This window comes from Amblyomma americanum, chromosome 1, assembly GCF_052857255.1.
Source record: "Amblyomma americanum isolate KBUSLIRL-KWMA chromosome 1, ASM5285725v1, whole genome shotgun sequence".
NCBI lineage: Eukaryota > Metazoa > Arthropoda > Arachnida > Ixodida > Ixodidae > Amblyomma > Amblyomma americanum.
Genome location: NC_135497.1, coordinates 135,924,673 through 135,941,990, shown reverse-complemented (window position 1 = coordinate 135,941,990; position 17,318 = coordinate 135,924,673). Strand labels below are relative to the sequence as shown.

Genomic DNA, 17,318 nt, shown 5'->3' with positions numbered 1-17,318 from the left:
TAACAAAAAACAAGCAGATGGGGCAGTGCTCGTCCCGTCTGATCATTTATTTTGTCTTCGTCTTTTGATTTTTGTGCTGCAGGGACTCAAAAGAATTATTAAATGATACGCCGCTACCTGAAAAGGGACAAATCCTCTAATGGCACTCTCATGGTCACCTTTCACGTGCAGAGTTGTGTTGCAAAATGAGCTTCTAGAGTAGTTAGTGCAGCTGCATCTGCTGTGCACCCTTTGATGCCTGAGCTGCTTGAACATGCTGCCTAGTGGTGCAATATAAGCAGCCTCTAATTAAAAATATGTAAATGTTAGACAGCCTTGCTGCTTTGCTACAGTTAATTTCTGTACATGCTTTGTGTATCTGTAACCAGTTTAGCCCGAGTAAAATGTTTGTGAATTGTTGCAGCACCCCTTTCAGCCTCCATGCAATATGCAGACATAGGCTCTGGCTGTTCAGAAAGAGTGCCACAAGCAGTGAATTCATTGTATAGCCCTGCAGGCTAGCAGGGCCTAATGTAGTGTTGTTTTTGATATAATTAATTGTTTTGGAGCTAGTATGCTTTGTACTGAAGGTGGCAATAACTTGTAAGATGTGTTCTACAGATGCAGGCCTTGTGTCAGGTTCACACTTGTATGCAGGAGGAGTAAGACTGGTAGGAGGCATGGCCTGGTTTAGATGTTTGAAGGATGTGTATCTGAGGGAACCCAATTTGATGACCCATACTGTAAATACCCTTTACATCAGAACATGCACCATTGACTGTGATCGCCATGAATAGCTCTTTGGCTTTTATTTTCATTTTCGTGCTGAGGCATTTGAAAGATTGGCATTATTTTTTTTTTTACGGGTCTGGAAGAAAGCATAAATTTGTTTTGCTTGTACTTTTTGAAGTATGCCAGGTGATGCTGAAATTTGCCATGTAAGAGGCTTTTAGCATAGCAGAGACTTACAAGCATAGACGTATACTGGTTTACCAGATGCTGGCTGCATACGCACAGTGGTAAGGGCGCAGGCAGGTGGGGCCACTGCGCGTGCAGAGCTGGTGTCCGGTAAACCGGTGTACATCTATGCTAGTATGTATCCGCTATGCTAAATGTCTAGCTTAATGCAAGCATCAATTGGATTGAATAATGGTACTCTCTCTACTTCTGAGAACATGAAGTACATGCTTTGTGCACATAGTGGTATTGGTTCTATGTAAGGTTGAAACTGACACTGAACTGTCGCGTGCCGGCTCATAGTGTAATGATGAATAAAACAGACATAATATTGCTACCAGGATAATATGCATTTCATGTGGAATATGAATAGAGCCAGCCCTAATCCTGTTCTGAATTCCCCATGGCTTCAGGGTAGCCTATGTAAACTACAACGCATGAGTATGCGTGGGATCATACTTCCAGGTTGGGTTTTGACGCTGATCGGTATTATGCTTTACAGTGGTAAAGAGAGGGTTTTTCCATTCTGGTAACAACTGAAAGTTTTGCGTTGTGACATGCAAAAGTATGTGCATCAGTGTGGCACTTACTACTGCTGTCACAAGTCTCCCCAAAATAGCAAAATTAAGACTGCAAGGGTCAGGGCAAGCTTGTTGGGGTGCCGAGCTGGCTGAGCAATACCAGAATGTCAATGCCATCTTCCTATCATTGCAAAGGGCTATGCCGATCTGTACCATAATCCAACATTACAGTGATTCCTGGCATGTGCCTCCATGTTTTAAGTCATACAGACCATGATATTACTACATGTGTGCTAAAGGTGCTCACATGCATTTGCCTGAACTCTGCGTTGCTACCTGTTGCTTTTATTGATTAGATTTCTACAGACAGTGTTAGCGTATTAGTGTTCATTTTTAAGAAAGATAGCAGTGACCAGAGCTTGTTTGAGAAAGGATCACGAGGGACATGTGGAGGCTGTGTGTTCTCGTTTGCTGTGTAGCTTTCTTTCACGTATATATAGATATAAAAATAAAAATAGAGACTGTATAAACTTGCCTAAAGGCCGCAGTTCTTTTTAATTTGGGTGTGAGTTTTAAGGTGCGGCCCATACACAAAATGAAAATTAACATATAACCATATTTTTTTCTCAGTTATCTAGTACAAAACAGGGTGCTGCCCATACACGGGTGCGGCCCTTGCACGAGAATATACGATAGTCCTTTTTTCGTTCTTGTAACTTTTATGCCTCAGTTAGTCACATAGTTTCTACCTAAAGTTTACATTTAGTTTTATGGGGTTTAACGTCCCAAAGTGACTCAGGCTATGAGGGACGCCGCAGTGGAGGGCTCTGGATTATTTTGACCACCTGGAGTTCTTTAACGTGCACTGACATCACAAAGTGCGCGAGTGTCTAACATTTCGCGTCCACCGAAATGCGACCACTGCGGCCGGGATTGAACTCACCTCTTTTAGGTCAGCAGCCAAGCACCATAACCACTGAACCACCGAAGCGGCCATTTGTTCCTAAAGTTTATTTATGAACTCAATATTATGACATTTGCATGCCCGTTTTTCAGGCCATGTGTTAGTTTATGAGCCATCTGGTAATAATACCTGAAAGCATTTTCATCCTGGATTTTCGTCAGTAATAGATCAGCAGACTTGAACTGCTAACAGCCAGTTTGCCTGAAGCCTTGTTTATCCTGCAACCTATGTTCCATAGCTCACTAGTCCTAAAAGTTAGCTATGAATGTCTTTCCTGGATATAGCAAGCATTGTGTGCTTGATGCCAAGGCTGTGGTTTGCAGAGGTGCTTGAACTAAAACATAGAGTGTAAAGTGGACAATATGATTTTACATGTTTTTTTTTTTATCTTCAGCATAAGAATTCTGCCTCACCAGCAAGACACGGGTGCATTCTTTGTTGCTGTGCTTAAGAAGACAGCTTCTAAGCTGCCATGGGAGTCTCAGAACAAAGACAAAGGTGTGGCAAGAGCTTCCGAAGGCAAGATGCTCATATTTGATTTTTAGTTGTGGGGGGGAGGCATCCAAAGTAGCATGTGAAGCGTACTGTACTAATTGTGTAAAAGATGTGGCAGTATAGCTACTTTGTATCTTTGTGGGTCACACAAAGTATAAGTTGGGGCTGAGGTTTGTATTGCATTATGTTTACTTAGTGCGGTTGCTTCACTCTAAGTGGCTGCTACTAGGAGAAACTAGAAGGTAGTCGTTTATATTTTGTTACAAGGTTCCATATTGACTTTTTATTTGCCGAGTTTGCCATGGTCTAACCTTGGTTTTTATCAAGGAAGATAATTTGCCTTTTCAGAATTTCAGAGCTCATGTAGTGGCTGCACAGCTGTCTGCATGGGAGGTGGCACATGTTTGTTAGAGTACTGTGAAAAACAAAGTGGTGGCTGCAGCAATAAGCAGCAAAATATAAACGTAGTGTGGTTTGTCGTAAGAAGTCATTGATTTATATGGTTTAAGTAGGGTATCATTGTCTGGTTTTTCACTGCTATATTTTTAACCCCCACTTAAGTATTAGTTCAGATATCATATTTCATGTGTATGTTAGTGTACTTTCCGAACATTTTTTATTTATAAATCCACATGGCGGTGCCTGTACCATCCGGAGCAAAAGTGGTGCATACCACTAGCTGTTATGTTGCTAACAGTTTTTGCCTTTTGCTATTTTCTTCAAGCAAGAGAGCCAGGGGATCGGTAGGAAGAAACTGGTGTGCCTATAAATTGAAATGGTCACTTCTTGCCTGTCTCAAAAAGAGGCGCTGCTAAAAAGTTGCATAGCAGTGCATTGAACCTGGAGCAATGCATTTAACCTCGCATAGTATGAACCTGTTTTTTTTTTCCTGACATTACAGTTGGACCATAATGAAACACAGACAGCACCTGTAAACAAAACAATATTAACTCACCTGTGTACTTTCAGCTGCAGTGTACAACTAGCCTGATTCTTGTTTCTGGGTAAAGGGTCTACCGAGGTACACCCTTTGTCAAAAGCTTAGAGCCCAGAGGGTTTGCTTCTGAGCCACACAGTGTGGCTTGTAATGCATCCTTAGTGATCAATATCTCCTGAAGGTAAGGTTTTTGGCCCTACCTCCTGCAACGGGTAACACTTCCAAGAATGCTACAGGAGGTCCTTTATATGGCTTAGAAGCAAACCCCCCTGGGCTCTAAACTTTTGACAAAGGCTGTACATGCAGCAGAATCTCGATGATATGAACACGGTTGATATGAATTTTGGGATGCTACGAATTCATACAGTTCCTCGTGGGAGTGAATTCTGTGCATTGTGCGGCATTTTGGATGTTCTGAGCACTCTCCCGCGCCACTGTGGATGATATGAACCCGCAAACCGCAACCGCACCTTTGAGCACTAAGCCTTGCTGCCCGTACATCACTAATGCCACGAACGCTGGTCGTGCGTACACATCGCAAACAGTAAGTGGGGCACACGGGGATTAGTGAGCTGCGGCCTCCGCATCGCTGACATCGCAATCGCCACTCGCGCTGTGCGCGCCACGAGTAGTGAGTGGCGTAGCAGCCATGAATACCGTAGTTACACGATTGTAAGTCGACCTATTTTTAAAAATTTGAAAATCCGAAGTGGGGGGTCGGTTTAAAATCGAAACCGAACCATCGCACCATAAATAAAGGCGACACAAACAAGATATCAGGCATGCTACAGCGTGGTTGCATTTTTGCTGCGCGGCTCCGTCGCATCGCTTTTGGTACTGGCCTTGAGCAGCTGCTACGCCAACACGCAGAATTGGCATCCCCACCTCGCGCACGGCGGCTGATGGTGGCTGTTGATATGCAACAAACTGGCACCAGCCCACTCCCCACACGTGGCCACAGGTTGCATCTGCTGATAAGCGGCGGAGGCCTGATAATGCATTCGCATTCTACTCTTAATAGGCGTCATCCAAGTTTTTTTGTTTACTTTCAACTGCACACTCGGTGCTCGAGGGAGCATCAATAGTTGATGGAAGGGCCGCTGTTCCAATTGCGGCGGCACTGCCACTCGGAAGCGCAGCGGCGCCGGTGAGTGTCAGTAGCCGACGGAAGAACCGACGCCGCTCACGCGCTTTTCTTTGGCTCTGACGCATTCGACTACTGCTGGCCGCGTTTCACAAGTTTTAATGTAGTGCATGCTTCATCATTCGTTAAATTGTTTTCCGGGTCCGGTAAGCGACCGGCGCTCGTTCACGGCTACATTCACGATATGGCTGTCGTACTCTACGCTGAAGAAACGAACTGCGCTCCAGTCCATAAGTTTGGTGTTTGCAACGGTTGATACAGGTGTAGCAGCTGCAGCGAGGCAAAATTTTCAGCTGTTGCATGCGATGTCGTGATGTGGCTGTTTGCAAAGTGCGGGATTTCGCTGCACGACGATGTTAGAACGACAAGCTGTGGGACCGGAGCAGCGATCACGACGGCAGCGCTAGTGAGTACGATGGCGTAAGTGTGGACGAGTATTCCAGTGACTTATTATTTTCGTTTCGGAATGTGCCCACGGGTGCTCTCGCGCGCGGCAATCGATAGAGGCTGGCGATATGCGGAGGCCGCACGATAGTGCTATCGCGTTCTATTATTAATGGCCAAGCGTTAACAACCTTTTTTTTTTGTTTAGAAATGTAATGTGGGGGGTCGACTTACAATCGTGTAAATACGGTAAATCACGTCTGGTGTATTCAAATCTGTGTGAATGCATTTCCCATGTTTCAGCATACGGATTTTGTTCATTGCGGATGATGACTGCGCAAGATGCTTATTATAGAGATTCTATTGTCTTCGTGAATTAGTTGTAAAGGAATATCTCGCTGCAAAGTAGAAAAGTGTGGCATAGTTGAGTTCACGTTTCATTCTGAATCGTATATACAGTCGCCGACCGATTCTTCGGACTCGAAGGGACCTGAAAAATGGTCCAAATAATCGAACAGTCCAAAAAATCCGTGAAGTACAAAAAATCACTTTATTCTCAGATGAAATCGGCTTAAAAATGTCACTGATTTTACCATGCGGAAAATTTCTCGTGCTGGCGACGATTTGCGCCAAGGTTGTGCTTTCACTGTACACGCTAGACAGCCAGGTCACCGCATTTAGTTGGCATACTTCCCACGCTTTGACGGACCCGGCGGGGCCATGTTGTCCACAACCCGAGTGTGCACCACACCGCTCGTTAAACACACGCAAAGATAAGGCACTTTTCTTTCAAAGCGGCGGAACCGCCGTACGCAATCACAAAACGGCGAACAGATGTAACTTCGTGAAGACTGAGCGCCACTCGGTCAACGCGGTCAGAGAAACCCAAGTGACGAAACGGCGAATGGCGAACGTATGAGACCTGCCGCGGTGACTCAGTGGTTAGGGCGCTCGGCTACTGATCCGGAGTACCCGGGTTGGAACCCTACCGCAGTGGCCGCGTTTCGATGGAGGAGAAACGCGAAGGCGCCCGTGTGCTGTGCGATGTCAGTGCACATTAAAGATCCCCAGGTGTTCGAAATTATTCCGGCGCCCTCCATTACGGCACCTCTTTCTTCTCTCAGTCCCTCCTTTATCCCTTCCCGCTGAGATGTGAGATAGCTCCGGCACAATTTCCTTCCCCCAACAACCAATTTTCAACGTATGGGACAAGCGATTACTGCCCGTGACAGCGTCGGCGACAAAAGTAAGTTGGTGGCGATGACAATCCGGCTGCCACCTCGAAGTGTCAGAGATCGCAGGGACCTCTAATGGCAACTATGAGGTACCGAATGTGTGTCAAGCCAAGCCAGCTGCAGCATAAATCCACCTCAATCCAAGATGGTGCCTTTTACACTGGTGAAAAAGCCGATAAGATGGCCGATTTTGGCCCGCAGGTGACTGTAATTAGTCCGAAAAATCGAACTATCGGACTTTTGAAGTCCGAAATATCCGTCTCGAATATGTATGCGCTTCTATGGGGCGACTGACGGTGCCTCATCGAGGTCCGAAATATCCTACAAGTCAGAATTATTGGAGTCCGAATTACCCGTCGGCTACTGTATATGCCACATGCATAGTTAGGCATGCCTTCTGCATATTTTTTTCTTTAGGGGTGTGCAAATATTTGAAATTTCGAATTGATATTTCCTTAATGCTCGCCAGTGATCGTATACCGCACCGACTTTCATAAATTTGACCATGACAAAACAACAATTGTGCACAAGTTGTCCGACGATTGAGTTTAAAGTTTCACAAAAGCAATACAAAGGTCTGTTCCCTTCCTTCTCCGTCGTTGATCGTGTAGACCGACTCCATTCCGATGCCACTAGGCTTGACCATGTGCGAAGTTCTGCAAGTGGGCTTTCCCACTGATCACACGTGCTGCGAACAAGATGGCTGGCGACCCGCTTCGAACAATCGCAACGCGAAAGCATTTTTTTTTTAGATCCTTCCATAATATATTACATACTTAATCCCCACACCCATGGCATTTGTCCTGTAGCCTTCATAACTCTCTGAGCATGACCTCTGCCATTTCGTTTTGGTCAGCCACAACATGCGGGAAAGGGTACTTGTGGGATTTCGCTTAAGGCTTCGAAGGGGCGGCGAGGTGTGAGAACAAGGCAAGTGATCGCGTAAAAATCCCACCTGTTGCATGGTGCATTGTAACAGGGCCCCTGTCTCTAGGCCAAAATATAGCCTGGCCTCATAGTTCCGGTTTCTCAGCTTCCTGCTCGCCCACGGAATAACCCATGCACCTCTTAAGTAGTCCTAACGGCAGGTGTGACAACATTCGTGGGGCCCCTGTCGCTAGGCCAAAATATAGCCTGGCCTCATAGTTTCGGTTTCTGAGCTTCCTGCTCTCCCACAGAAACTGCAGCTGTCGTTCCACACATTTGCTGATAGTAGTCTAATCCCAGCTCCGCGCCGCTTTCGGATGCCGACTGGCGTGTCGCTGGTCATTTCTTTTTCCTTTTTCAAAGCAGTTTCGCCGTTCCAACGTCAAGTGTGTTTCCCCCTCGCTTGCATTCGCGTTACTCTTCCAGCACTCTGAAACTGGGCGCTCTTCATGGGCTTACAGGCATTTGCGTGCAGTGGAGATACCTCTTAAGGCTTTACCGCATTTTAGGCAAGTTTTTTTTTTGTTCTCGGGGGCCGCGGGGCATTTCATAAATTGACCTTCGGATAACACACACATTTCTTTCTGTCCCTTGAACTCAGAATCATTTGCAAAGACCATACAATATTAAAAAAAAAAATTAAGGGCAACAGCATTTGCTTGTTTACTATTTCTGAATTTTTTTTGTATTGGAACATATTCAATTTGATATTCGAAACCATTTTTTCTTCATATGCGTATTCAATTCGTATTCGAAAGTTGCAATGTTCGAACATCCCTACTTTTTTCTTTTTCTTTAAATCACGATGGACTTTTTTCTTTTTCTTTAAATCACGATGGACGCTTGGATTGGAAGGGGGGAGGGATATACGCAGGAAAATCATGCAGAATCCCATTTTTTCAACCAAAATGTCTCAAGAAATGAAGGTTTTAAATCAGACCACTCTAAGAGTGGCCCCTAAATCTGCCCCTGTTTATTGAACTCGGTAGAAGAAGCTGTGCTAGCAGCAGTTTGTATTGTTTACTAGGGTTTATGTTATGGTTTGAACTTTGGAAAGCTGCGAGTATCAAGCACTACTGGCTCTTAAGGCCAAGCTATTAGCCACTGGAGGCACTGTAATATCAGTACATTAGACACCCAATAACTTGACCTCAGAGGGGGCTGAAGTTTTTTTGGATTATGCAGAGTTCGAATTAAGGGGGGGAGCCTGGTCTTGAAAACAAAATTTTATTAATGTAGTAATAATTATGAAATCCTCAGGGAACATGTATTTTTGCACGCTGATTCTAAATATGTAATTTAATTTCATGTAAAACAATTTCTTGGGCACTTATATAATATTTATGCAATTATTTTGGGAAGAGCTTGGAAGTAAATTTGCTCTAGGAAAATCGCTGAAATGTGTGCCATTGGGTCGTCTTGATACTAAGGAATGCAATAAGAGTAAAATTATCATTCTGGCTATTATAGAACTTGAATTATAGGGTATATAAGCTGCCATTTCAGAAACAAGAATACACACTTCGCATTTCTGAAGTGACAACTTTAAAACCCTATAACTTAAGTTCTATGATAGGCAGGAAGACAATTTTACCCTTATTGCATTCCTTAGTATCAACAGAACCCAATGGCATACATATCAGCAAGTTTCCCTCAGCAAATTTTTTTCAAAGCTCTTCACAAGATACGTGCATAAAAATTACATAAGTGCTCAAGGAATTGTTTTACATGAAATTAAATGAGATATTTAGAATCGGCACACAAAAATACATGTTCCCTGAAGGTTTCTAAACTGTGACTTAACAAAATTTTTCTTTTCAAGATCAGGCTCCCCCTTAAGGGAGCCTTTGTAATGCATTTGACATTGACAGGACCATATCATCAGTTCGAATAAACCTGAGGTTCATATTGAGTGAGCTCGAATTAATGTGAAGCGACTCTATTTCCTGGCATGTTGTGCACAGAAAAGGTGTGCATTTATGTTAAATCCTGCATAGTCATGTTTTGTGTTTGGAGGTGAGCTGCAGATAGGTGGCATACTACTAACATGAAACATCGTACACAGCAAAAGGTCTCAAACTGCATGCATACGCTACACGGTATTATTAAGGTAATGATATTATTTACCATTTTTTTACAATAATTTACAGTTCGTTCCCTCTGCTGGCATCAGGTATGATGACATTGACGTTAGGCGGCTGATATTACCTTTTTTGTTATATAGTGCTACCATCTGTGCCATACTAGGTAATTTTAGTGAATAAGCGCACTAATTCTCCCTCTTCTCTCATCTGTTTTGGCAACAATGGCATTGTTAATTTGAGAAAGAGAGGAGGATTAGTTCTCTTCTGAAATTTTTTTTCCCGCATGTTTCATGGAGATTTTTTTTACAACTTCATTGTGCCATTTGATAGAGTTTCTCCTTTGCTTGCAGATGTTTCTGCTGGTCATGTCTATCTTTAGTGTTCACTTTGTTCACAGTTTGCATTTCAACACTTATTTCACTCACTGTAAGATATACAATGTGAGTCATGCCTTCAAAACAGAAATAGGTGCTCTATTTTGACACCTTGCTGGAATTTATTTTTATTTATAATCTGGGCTCTTAAGGCGTGAGTGTACTTGGGCTCATAAATGACACAGAAGATTGGAAAGAGTGGGAGTTGATTACTAGTCTAACCCGGATGCACTGAATCTGAAGGGGATTGCAAAGTAGTTCGATGTATCGATAATTCGATATATAAAAATAGCAGTAGAGAAGCTTTTGTGTAACCTGGAAGAAAGAATACATTGCACCCACACTTTGTGTTCTTGCAGCCACGAGCTGCCCACCGGCATGCTGGCAGCGCACTGCTCGCTAGGCGTTTTTACCCCTAACCTGCTTCGCATTGAATATACAGCAGAAGATGGTTTAGAACTAGCTACTGACTATCATAAGATGTTTGATCTTTTTACCAGTAAGCTATTAATGCAATAATCTATTAAAACTAAGGTACGGTTGGTTTCAGCAACGACGTCTGTAGCGAAGCACGTTGGGCAAGAGCCGCTGGAAGCACTTAGTTAGGTTGGCTTCGCCACATGACAGTTATGTGGTGTGGAAAATGAGTCCAAGAGACCGCAGTTTTTTTTGCTCACGATGCAGCAAGAATGGGACACGAGACGAAAGACAACACAAACAAGCGCTGTCAGCAAAAGTGATGAACACGTACCAACTCGCCCAAATTTTTTCCGCCTTGCTGAAGAGACCACAGGTCACCCTCTATGCTCCTCACGCTCATCTCATAACGTAGTTTCACAGTGCCAGCACTGCCCAAGGGTGCCCAGAGCTGCACGGTCAATCCGTCTCCATGTGTAAAAAGCATTCGAAGAGCGCCTTTAGAAGAAGAGGCACTTAGGGGCACGATGCACAGTTCGATATATTGAATGTTCAGCTGAACGCGAGTTCGTGAGTTCGATATGCATGAACAATGGTGCCGGACTTTTCCATGGGATTTTCAAGGGTATGCTGGCTACAGTCAAACCCTGCTACAACGAACGCTGCAAGAGCAAAATTTCTGCCACAACTAAGTATTTCTGATTCCCCATCAGCAAACCATACAAGTCAGTGGAAATATTTCTCCCCACAAGAAACAATTTTCAGAGCGAAGTTCCGTTTCAACGAAATTTTTCCCGAGTAAGCGGCTGATTTTTTTTCTTCTCTTGTATATATCGTTAGGTTTTACCAAAAAATGGCTGCCGAAGACAGTTTGCACTCTTAGTAGTGCAGCTGACATCCCCTGCGGAATCAGAATTAATGTGCAGACGTGTGCATAAAGATGTGATGCAGGTCACGACTGCTTGTGATGGTTTAGTCGACGTCTTGGTCTCGACACTTGCGAACTGTGGTTGTTGGTGCTGGGTGGCTTTCGGCTGTCTTGCTCGCTTTTCTGGCAAAGGCATAATGGAAGCGTTCATTTTAGTGTGAAGCTATCATGTCTACGGAAACTGGTGAAAACGTTAAACATTTTATGAAAAGTGGTGGCTAGTTCTGGAGCGCTTTTTTGAAAGTTTTTCGGAGCACGTTAGACCTAGCGACACCGAGCAAACGGCATGCAACGATCGCTGTCGCCCGGCATGCCGATAGGTGCCATGTCGTTGCAAGAAGTCTGCCACCGGCTAGGGTGCACTCTAGTCTCACTTGCATCGAGGCAACCATCGTGATTACATTTTATTTATTTATTTTTTCCTGTGTGATGCACCCTACAGGCACTGCGTGCGAGGCCGGTTTGTTTGCACCGTGCATTGCAAAATGGCTTCGAAGAGTCTGGGCAACCGAATTTCTTGCAGGGCGAAAGCGATTCGCTTTTAAAACGTGTGCAGAAAAAAAAATATTAGTTTTCACAGAAAATGTAGCGGGTGCGTTTATTACGTGAACATGTTCATCGTCTGAGATTTCTGCAGTACCAAGTAAATAGCGCCACTGCGCTGATTTCGAAACTGCAAAACACCGAAGCTGGCAGATTTTTTGGAAAATATACATTGTTCATGGCCTGATTTCACAATGACGCTTCCGCTTCAACGAAATTCTTCGCGGGTCCTGTGAATTTCGTTGAAGCAGGATTCGTCTGTATTCCATATAAATAATTCCATATATCCAGGTTCGATTGTATATCACAGAGTTTATTTAATATATCACATTTTGTAGCAGAAGTAGCTTTTTCTATTTATGCAAAAAAGAAAAGCAGTTTGAAGTGCAATGAAAACTTCATGAGATAATTTTTTTTACCTCAAAGTTTTTTTTTTTTTTCAATACACCATGTGGTGCCAAAGCCAATTGGTGCAAGGGAGTGGGAACAGAGCCAGAATTGATTGTTGACAGCAATGAGCAATAGGAAAAACAAATGGGACTACAGAAGTTTCACAGCATTTTTGCTGGCAGCGTATTCTAGTTAGGGATGGTTTGTAAAGAAACTACATTATGTGTAACAGATTATGGCTGGGATTTCTTGAAAGGTGTATCTTTCTGAAATTTGGATCAAACTTGATCATATCGTTTAAGTTCTGTTCTCTCTCAGCATAGATATAATTGGAGGATCATGCACACTTGATAAAACTTTGATTAAGCAACCATCGGAATATGACTCAACCAGAAAGAAATGTTATTTGAGCAAAGTATAAAAGATGTGGTTGCATTGCTTTTCATGGCTCTCAGTGTGACCAGTGCTAGTCTCTGTTCTTCGTATGAATCGGGCACGTCCCAGTATTAAGCATGGTTTGCAAGTTTAAACAGGCCATACTGTGAGCATGATTTCAGTATGGATGCGCATGCAGGTATGAAATTGAGGAGCCATGCAGTTTCATATGATCGTCTTTAAATTGCAGCATAGCTCCATAAGCCATCACTAATGTACTGTGTTTCTATTTCTAATTCAATGACACTAGATATGTGTCCACTCTTCATCCATCATCATCACTGAAGAGTGCTTAAAATTTCTTTGCATGGAAAATCCGCATGTCAGCTGGAGCCATTTGTACAACAAAAGGCAGAAAGTGGTGGTAAAACTCCTAGAAGGATTTCCATGAATGACTGCAAGAGGGCCTGTGGTGGTGCCTCTGCAGTTGACACATGGGGCAAAAAGGGTCTGTGCTACATCTTAAAGGTGCTGCGAAACACTGCTTGAATGGATGCAGGCTATACTTCAGGTGGATTCTTTGTCACACAGATGCTGACTCAAAAAGAATTACAGGAATCAATGCATAGGAACAGGAGTTATTCAATGAATAAATTTCAAAATACAAGCAAACAAAATGCTGCCCTCAACTCGGTTTTCACACTGCTTCCCATTCCCATTTCACTCTCCCAATGATGTTACGGGACGGGACCAATCAAAACAGCCTATCTGAGTACGTCGTGGAAGTTTGCACACCATGGTTTCCTAATCGCTATAACTCGTTCTTGCGAAGGCTGGTAGCGCCGTTATCACAACCACGTGAATGCCCAGCTGATCCAGCGATGCTTCGTCATGTCGACGATGCAGAAGGGAACACTAATCAGTGAGGTTCCCTGACTATAGATCCGAACACGATCCGAACTGGATCCGAACTCAAGTGCAAGATACTGCGACGGATTGGTAACGGCGAGCAAGGCGCGCATGCTGTTGACAGGAATGTAGTGTCATCAGGCACCGTCACTCGGTGATCCTCCACAAGCTGATGACGCGCACTTCTGTATGTGAAACGAATGGCTTTTTTCTTTGCATCTTTCCCTGGGAACAAAATGAACACTTGTAGAGTGCAATGGCTCGATCGGATCGATTCTGCAATGCCGCTCTGAAGTACCGTATTTACACGATTGTAAGTCGACCCTTTTTTTGAAATTTAAAATTCCGAAGTGGGGGGGTCGACTTACAATCGAAACGGAACCTTGAACTGCCAATAAAAGCAAGAAAAACAATCTATCAGGGACGCTACTGCGATGTTGGAAGTTTTTGTTTGCTCTACGGCTCCAAGCGTAGCATTCTGGTATTCCGTGGGCTTTTTGGCCAGGATTTTTCGTTTATTTTTACTGCGCACACCATTACCCACCGCGATGGTTCAGTGCTACTGAACAGGATACCCGGGTTAGAACCCAACCGCGGCGGCAGCGTTTCGATGGAAGCGAAACCCAAAGGCGCCCGTGTAATGTGCGATGTCAGTACAGCAGGTTAAAGATCCCCAGGTGGTCGAAATTATTCGGGAGCCCTTCACTACGGCACCTCGTTCTTCCTTTCTTCTTTCACTCCCTCCTTTATCTCTTCCCTTACAACTGGGTTTCCGCCGATATTTGAGACAAATACTGCGCCACTTCCTTTCCCCCAAAACCAATTTCATTTAATTTCACTCGCGGGAAGGGCTGCTGTCCCGCTGTTCCAATCGCGGAGCCTGCGCCAGCGCCCGGGAGTGTCGCTAGCTGGTGGAAGAGCCGCTATTTCAGTTGGTTGCGCAATACGTAACAGCGGCGCTTCTGGGGGATGCCAATGTTTGCTGGAAGAGCCGACGCTCCGACACCGATCACTCTTTGTTTGGTGGTGCTTGGAGTTTGTGCTTTTGACTCGACTGCCGGCCGCGTGCTTCGCCATGAGCTCTCCAGGTTCGAAAAGCATTCGGCGCTCAATCACTGCAGCGTTCAAGAGGGAGGCCATCATTTACGCCGAAGAAACCAACAACTGCGCGGCGGGCCGCAAGTTCGACGTTTCTGAACGGTTGGTGCGGGAGTGGCGGAAGCAGCGAGACAAAATTTTCGATTGCGACTCCAAGCAAAGAGGTTTCCGCGGGCCGAAGTCGGGACGCTTTCTGGAGCTGGAGGTCAAGCTTGCAGCGTATGTCACCGAAATACGTGATCGGTCCCTTCCAGTGACATGCGAAATGATCACGCAAGAAGGCCGGGTCTTTGCTGCGGAAGCTGGAATACTCCGAAAAGACTTCAAAGCCAGCAGGGCTTGGACTTCGAAATTTATGAAGAGGGCTGGCTTCTCTCTTCGTCGGCGTACTAGTGTATGCCAGAAGCTGCCTGCGGCTTATGAGGAGAAAGTTCTCGCCTTCTATAGGCACTACCTCAAGCTCCGCGACTCGTGGCGATACCTGCTCGGCCAAGTCGGCAATGCGGACCAGACTCCCGTCTACTTCGACATGACGAGCAACACAACAGTGAGCGTGAGGGGAGCTCGCGAGGTTAACCTTCTCACGACAGGAAACGAGAAACTTCGGTTCATTGTTATGCTATCATGCTTGGCAGATGGCACAAAGCTCCGACCGTACATCGTCTTCAAATGAAAAACTATGCTAAAGGAAATGTTCCCGAAAGGTGTTATTGTGCGAGTGAACGAAAAAGCCGTTATGACGGACGACTTAGTTATTGATTGGTACCGTCGGTTGTGGCTTTTGAGGCCAGGGACATTCCTCAAAAATCGCAATCCGAACCTTCTCGTGCTGGACTCATTTCGCGGCCACCTTACCGCGAAAGTGAAGGCAGAGCTCCGAAAAGAAGACACAGATATGCTGGTGATTCCCGGCGGGCTGATGGGGCAGCTGCAGCCGCTAGACGTTGGCATAACAAGCCATTCAAGGACTTGCTCCGACGTGAGTACGAGTGGCTGGCGGCAGAAGGGCGGGAATTTATGCCAACGGGGCGCGTGAAGAGAGCCTCCCTGGCGGCTGTGTGCGGGTGGGTGATTTCCGCTTGGGCGGTCGTTCCACGCAATGTCGTGGTGCGGTCATTTAGGAAGTGCGGGCTTTCCATGGAGGACGATGTGCTTTGGGATCGCAGCGGCGACGACGACGACTACGACGAGAGCAGTACCACTGAAGATGACTCAAGTGAGGATGAATAGCCCATCTATGCAATAAATTCTCGTTTTTGAAGCGCTCCACCGGTGTTTTTTTTTTTTTTGACATGTGATTGGGGGGGTCGACTTACATTCGCGTCAACCTTTTTTTTCTTTCTTTTGGACATGCGATTTGGGGGGGTCGACTTCCATTCGAGTCGACTTACAGTCGTGTAAATACGGTACATAGAGAGTAGCCATAAGTGTTGTGTGCTAGGTCGTAGGATGTGTACAGAGAGGCGCAAAGTCCTTCGATGCAAAAAGTAGCCAGAGCCTCTGGTGGTTTTTTTTTTGTCTTACTTGCTTTACAGCGCTTTTATCTAAGGCAAACAAGTTGGTTTTGTTGATGTAATATAAAATGCAAAAACTTGACAGAAGTATCTCTATTTATTATCACAGTTTGCAGTATATTGTATAAACGCGTGTAAGAAGGGCTGCACTTTTTTTTCTAGATTTGAGGGCCGATTTTCGGAGTGCGGCTCATACATGAGATGTGCGAAAAAAAAAAAAATTTTTGAAGTAAAAAACACCAATCAAGGAATGAGCGGCATTATTCTGCGTTCAATCATCACTCGCAGAGTATTCCGACTCCAAGCTGGAGCATAGCATGTCTACTGTCAATGCGTAGCTGCTGTTCCGTGCATCCATCACTGAGCAGAGCAGCTCTTCTTCCAGTTCGGGAAACTTGCCTGGCTTGCCTCGGAAAGCACGCTTTTTGCAGCTTGTGTTCCTCAATGCATCCTTTTGGTTGCACCATCTCCGGATGCACTCCTCGGCCACGTCGAATTTCCTGCCCGTCGCACGCTTGCCGTGTTCGACAGCAAACTCCCAGCCATGTAGCTGTTAAGGTGCTTGCCCATCGTGCTAAAATTGCAACACACGGCGGCAGCATGCGAAAGCCACAACCATGGTGAACTAACACGCTACTGACGCTACCACAACTCCCGTGCCCTTGACAGCCACAAAAGGCTGGAGCTGGTAACAGTGATGCAGATATGAATAGCGGGAGCTCGAGGCGGAGGAAAAAGTTGATGATGATGATGATGATGACGAGCCGCAGCTTCGGGCGTCATCCGTGGGTGGCATCTGGAAGCTCCTGTGCGCATCTTTCGCCTCTGCGATCAAGCGTGCCGTTGCGCGCAGCCGGAGGTGTTCGCAGAGGCCACGGCGGCGCGTGCATTTCTAAGGCCCATGTGGGTCGTGGAATGTTTGGGTACAGCCCTTACAGGGACATTATTTTTTTTTAAATATTTCCTCCCTGAAAACAGGGTGCGGCCCTTACATGCCTTTATACCGTATTTACTGTTTGTCCAATCATCAAGCTGCCGCCCAATGATGTCATATCCACTGCTAAAAACCACCACTGTATGGTGACACCGTCAGCGCAATGAATTTGTTTCCGTGAGCTAATTACAATATTAAAAACGGGAGTT

At 45.1% G+C, this 17,318-nt stretch overlaps 1 protein-coding gene across 5 annotated transcripts in view; it reads left to right on the top strand.

Moving 5' to 3' along the window:
• Positions 1-17,318, top strand: part of Nsun2 (tRNA (cytosine(34)-C(5))-methyltransferase Nsun2) — an 89,835-nt gene that overhangs the window by 41,659 nt on the left and 30,858 nt on the right. For 3 of the 5 annotated variants that reach the window (XM_077646997.1, XM_077646998.1, XM_077646995.1), the window contains exon 12: positions 2,816-2,940. In XM_077646997.1, the coding sequence (XP_077503123.1) occupies positions 2,816-2,940 (125 nt within the window). The remainder of the gene's footprint in view (positions 1-2,815; positions 2,941-17,318) is intronic. The other 2 variants (XM_077647000.1, XM_077646996.1) reach the window with 1 other exon arrangement.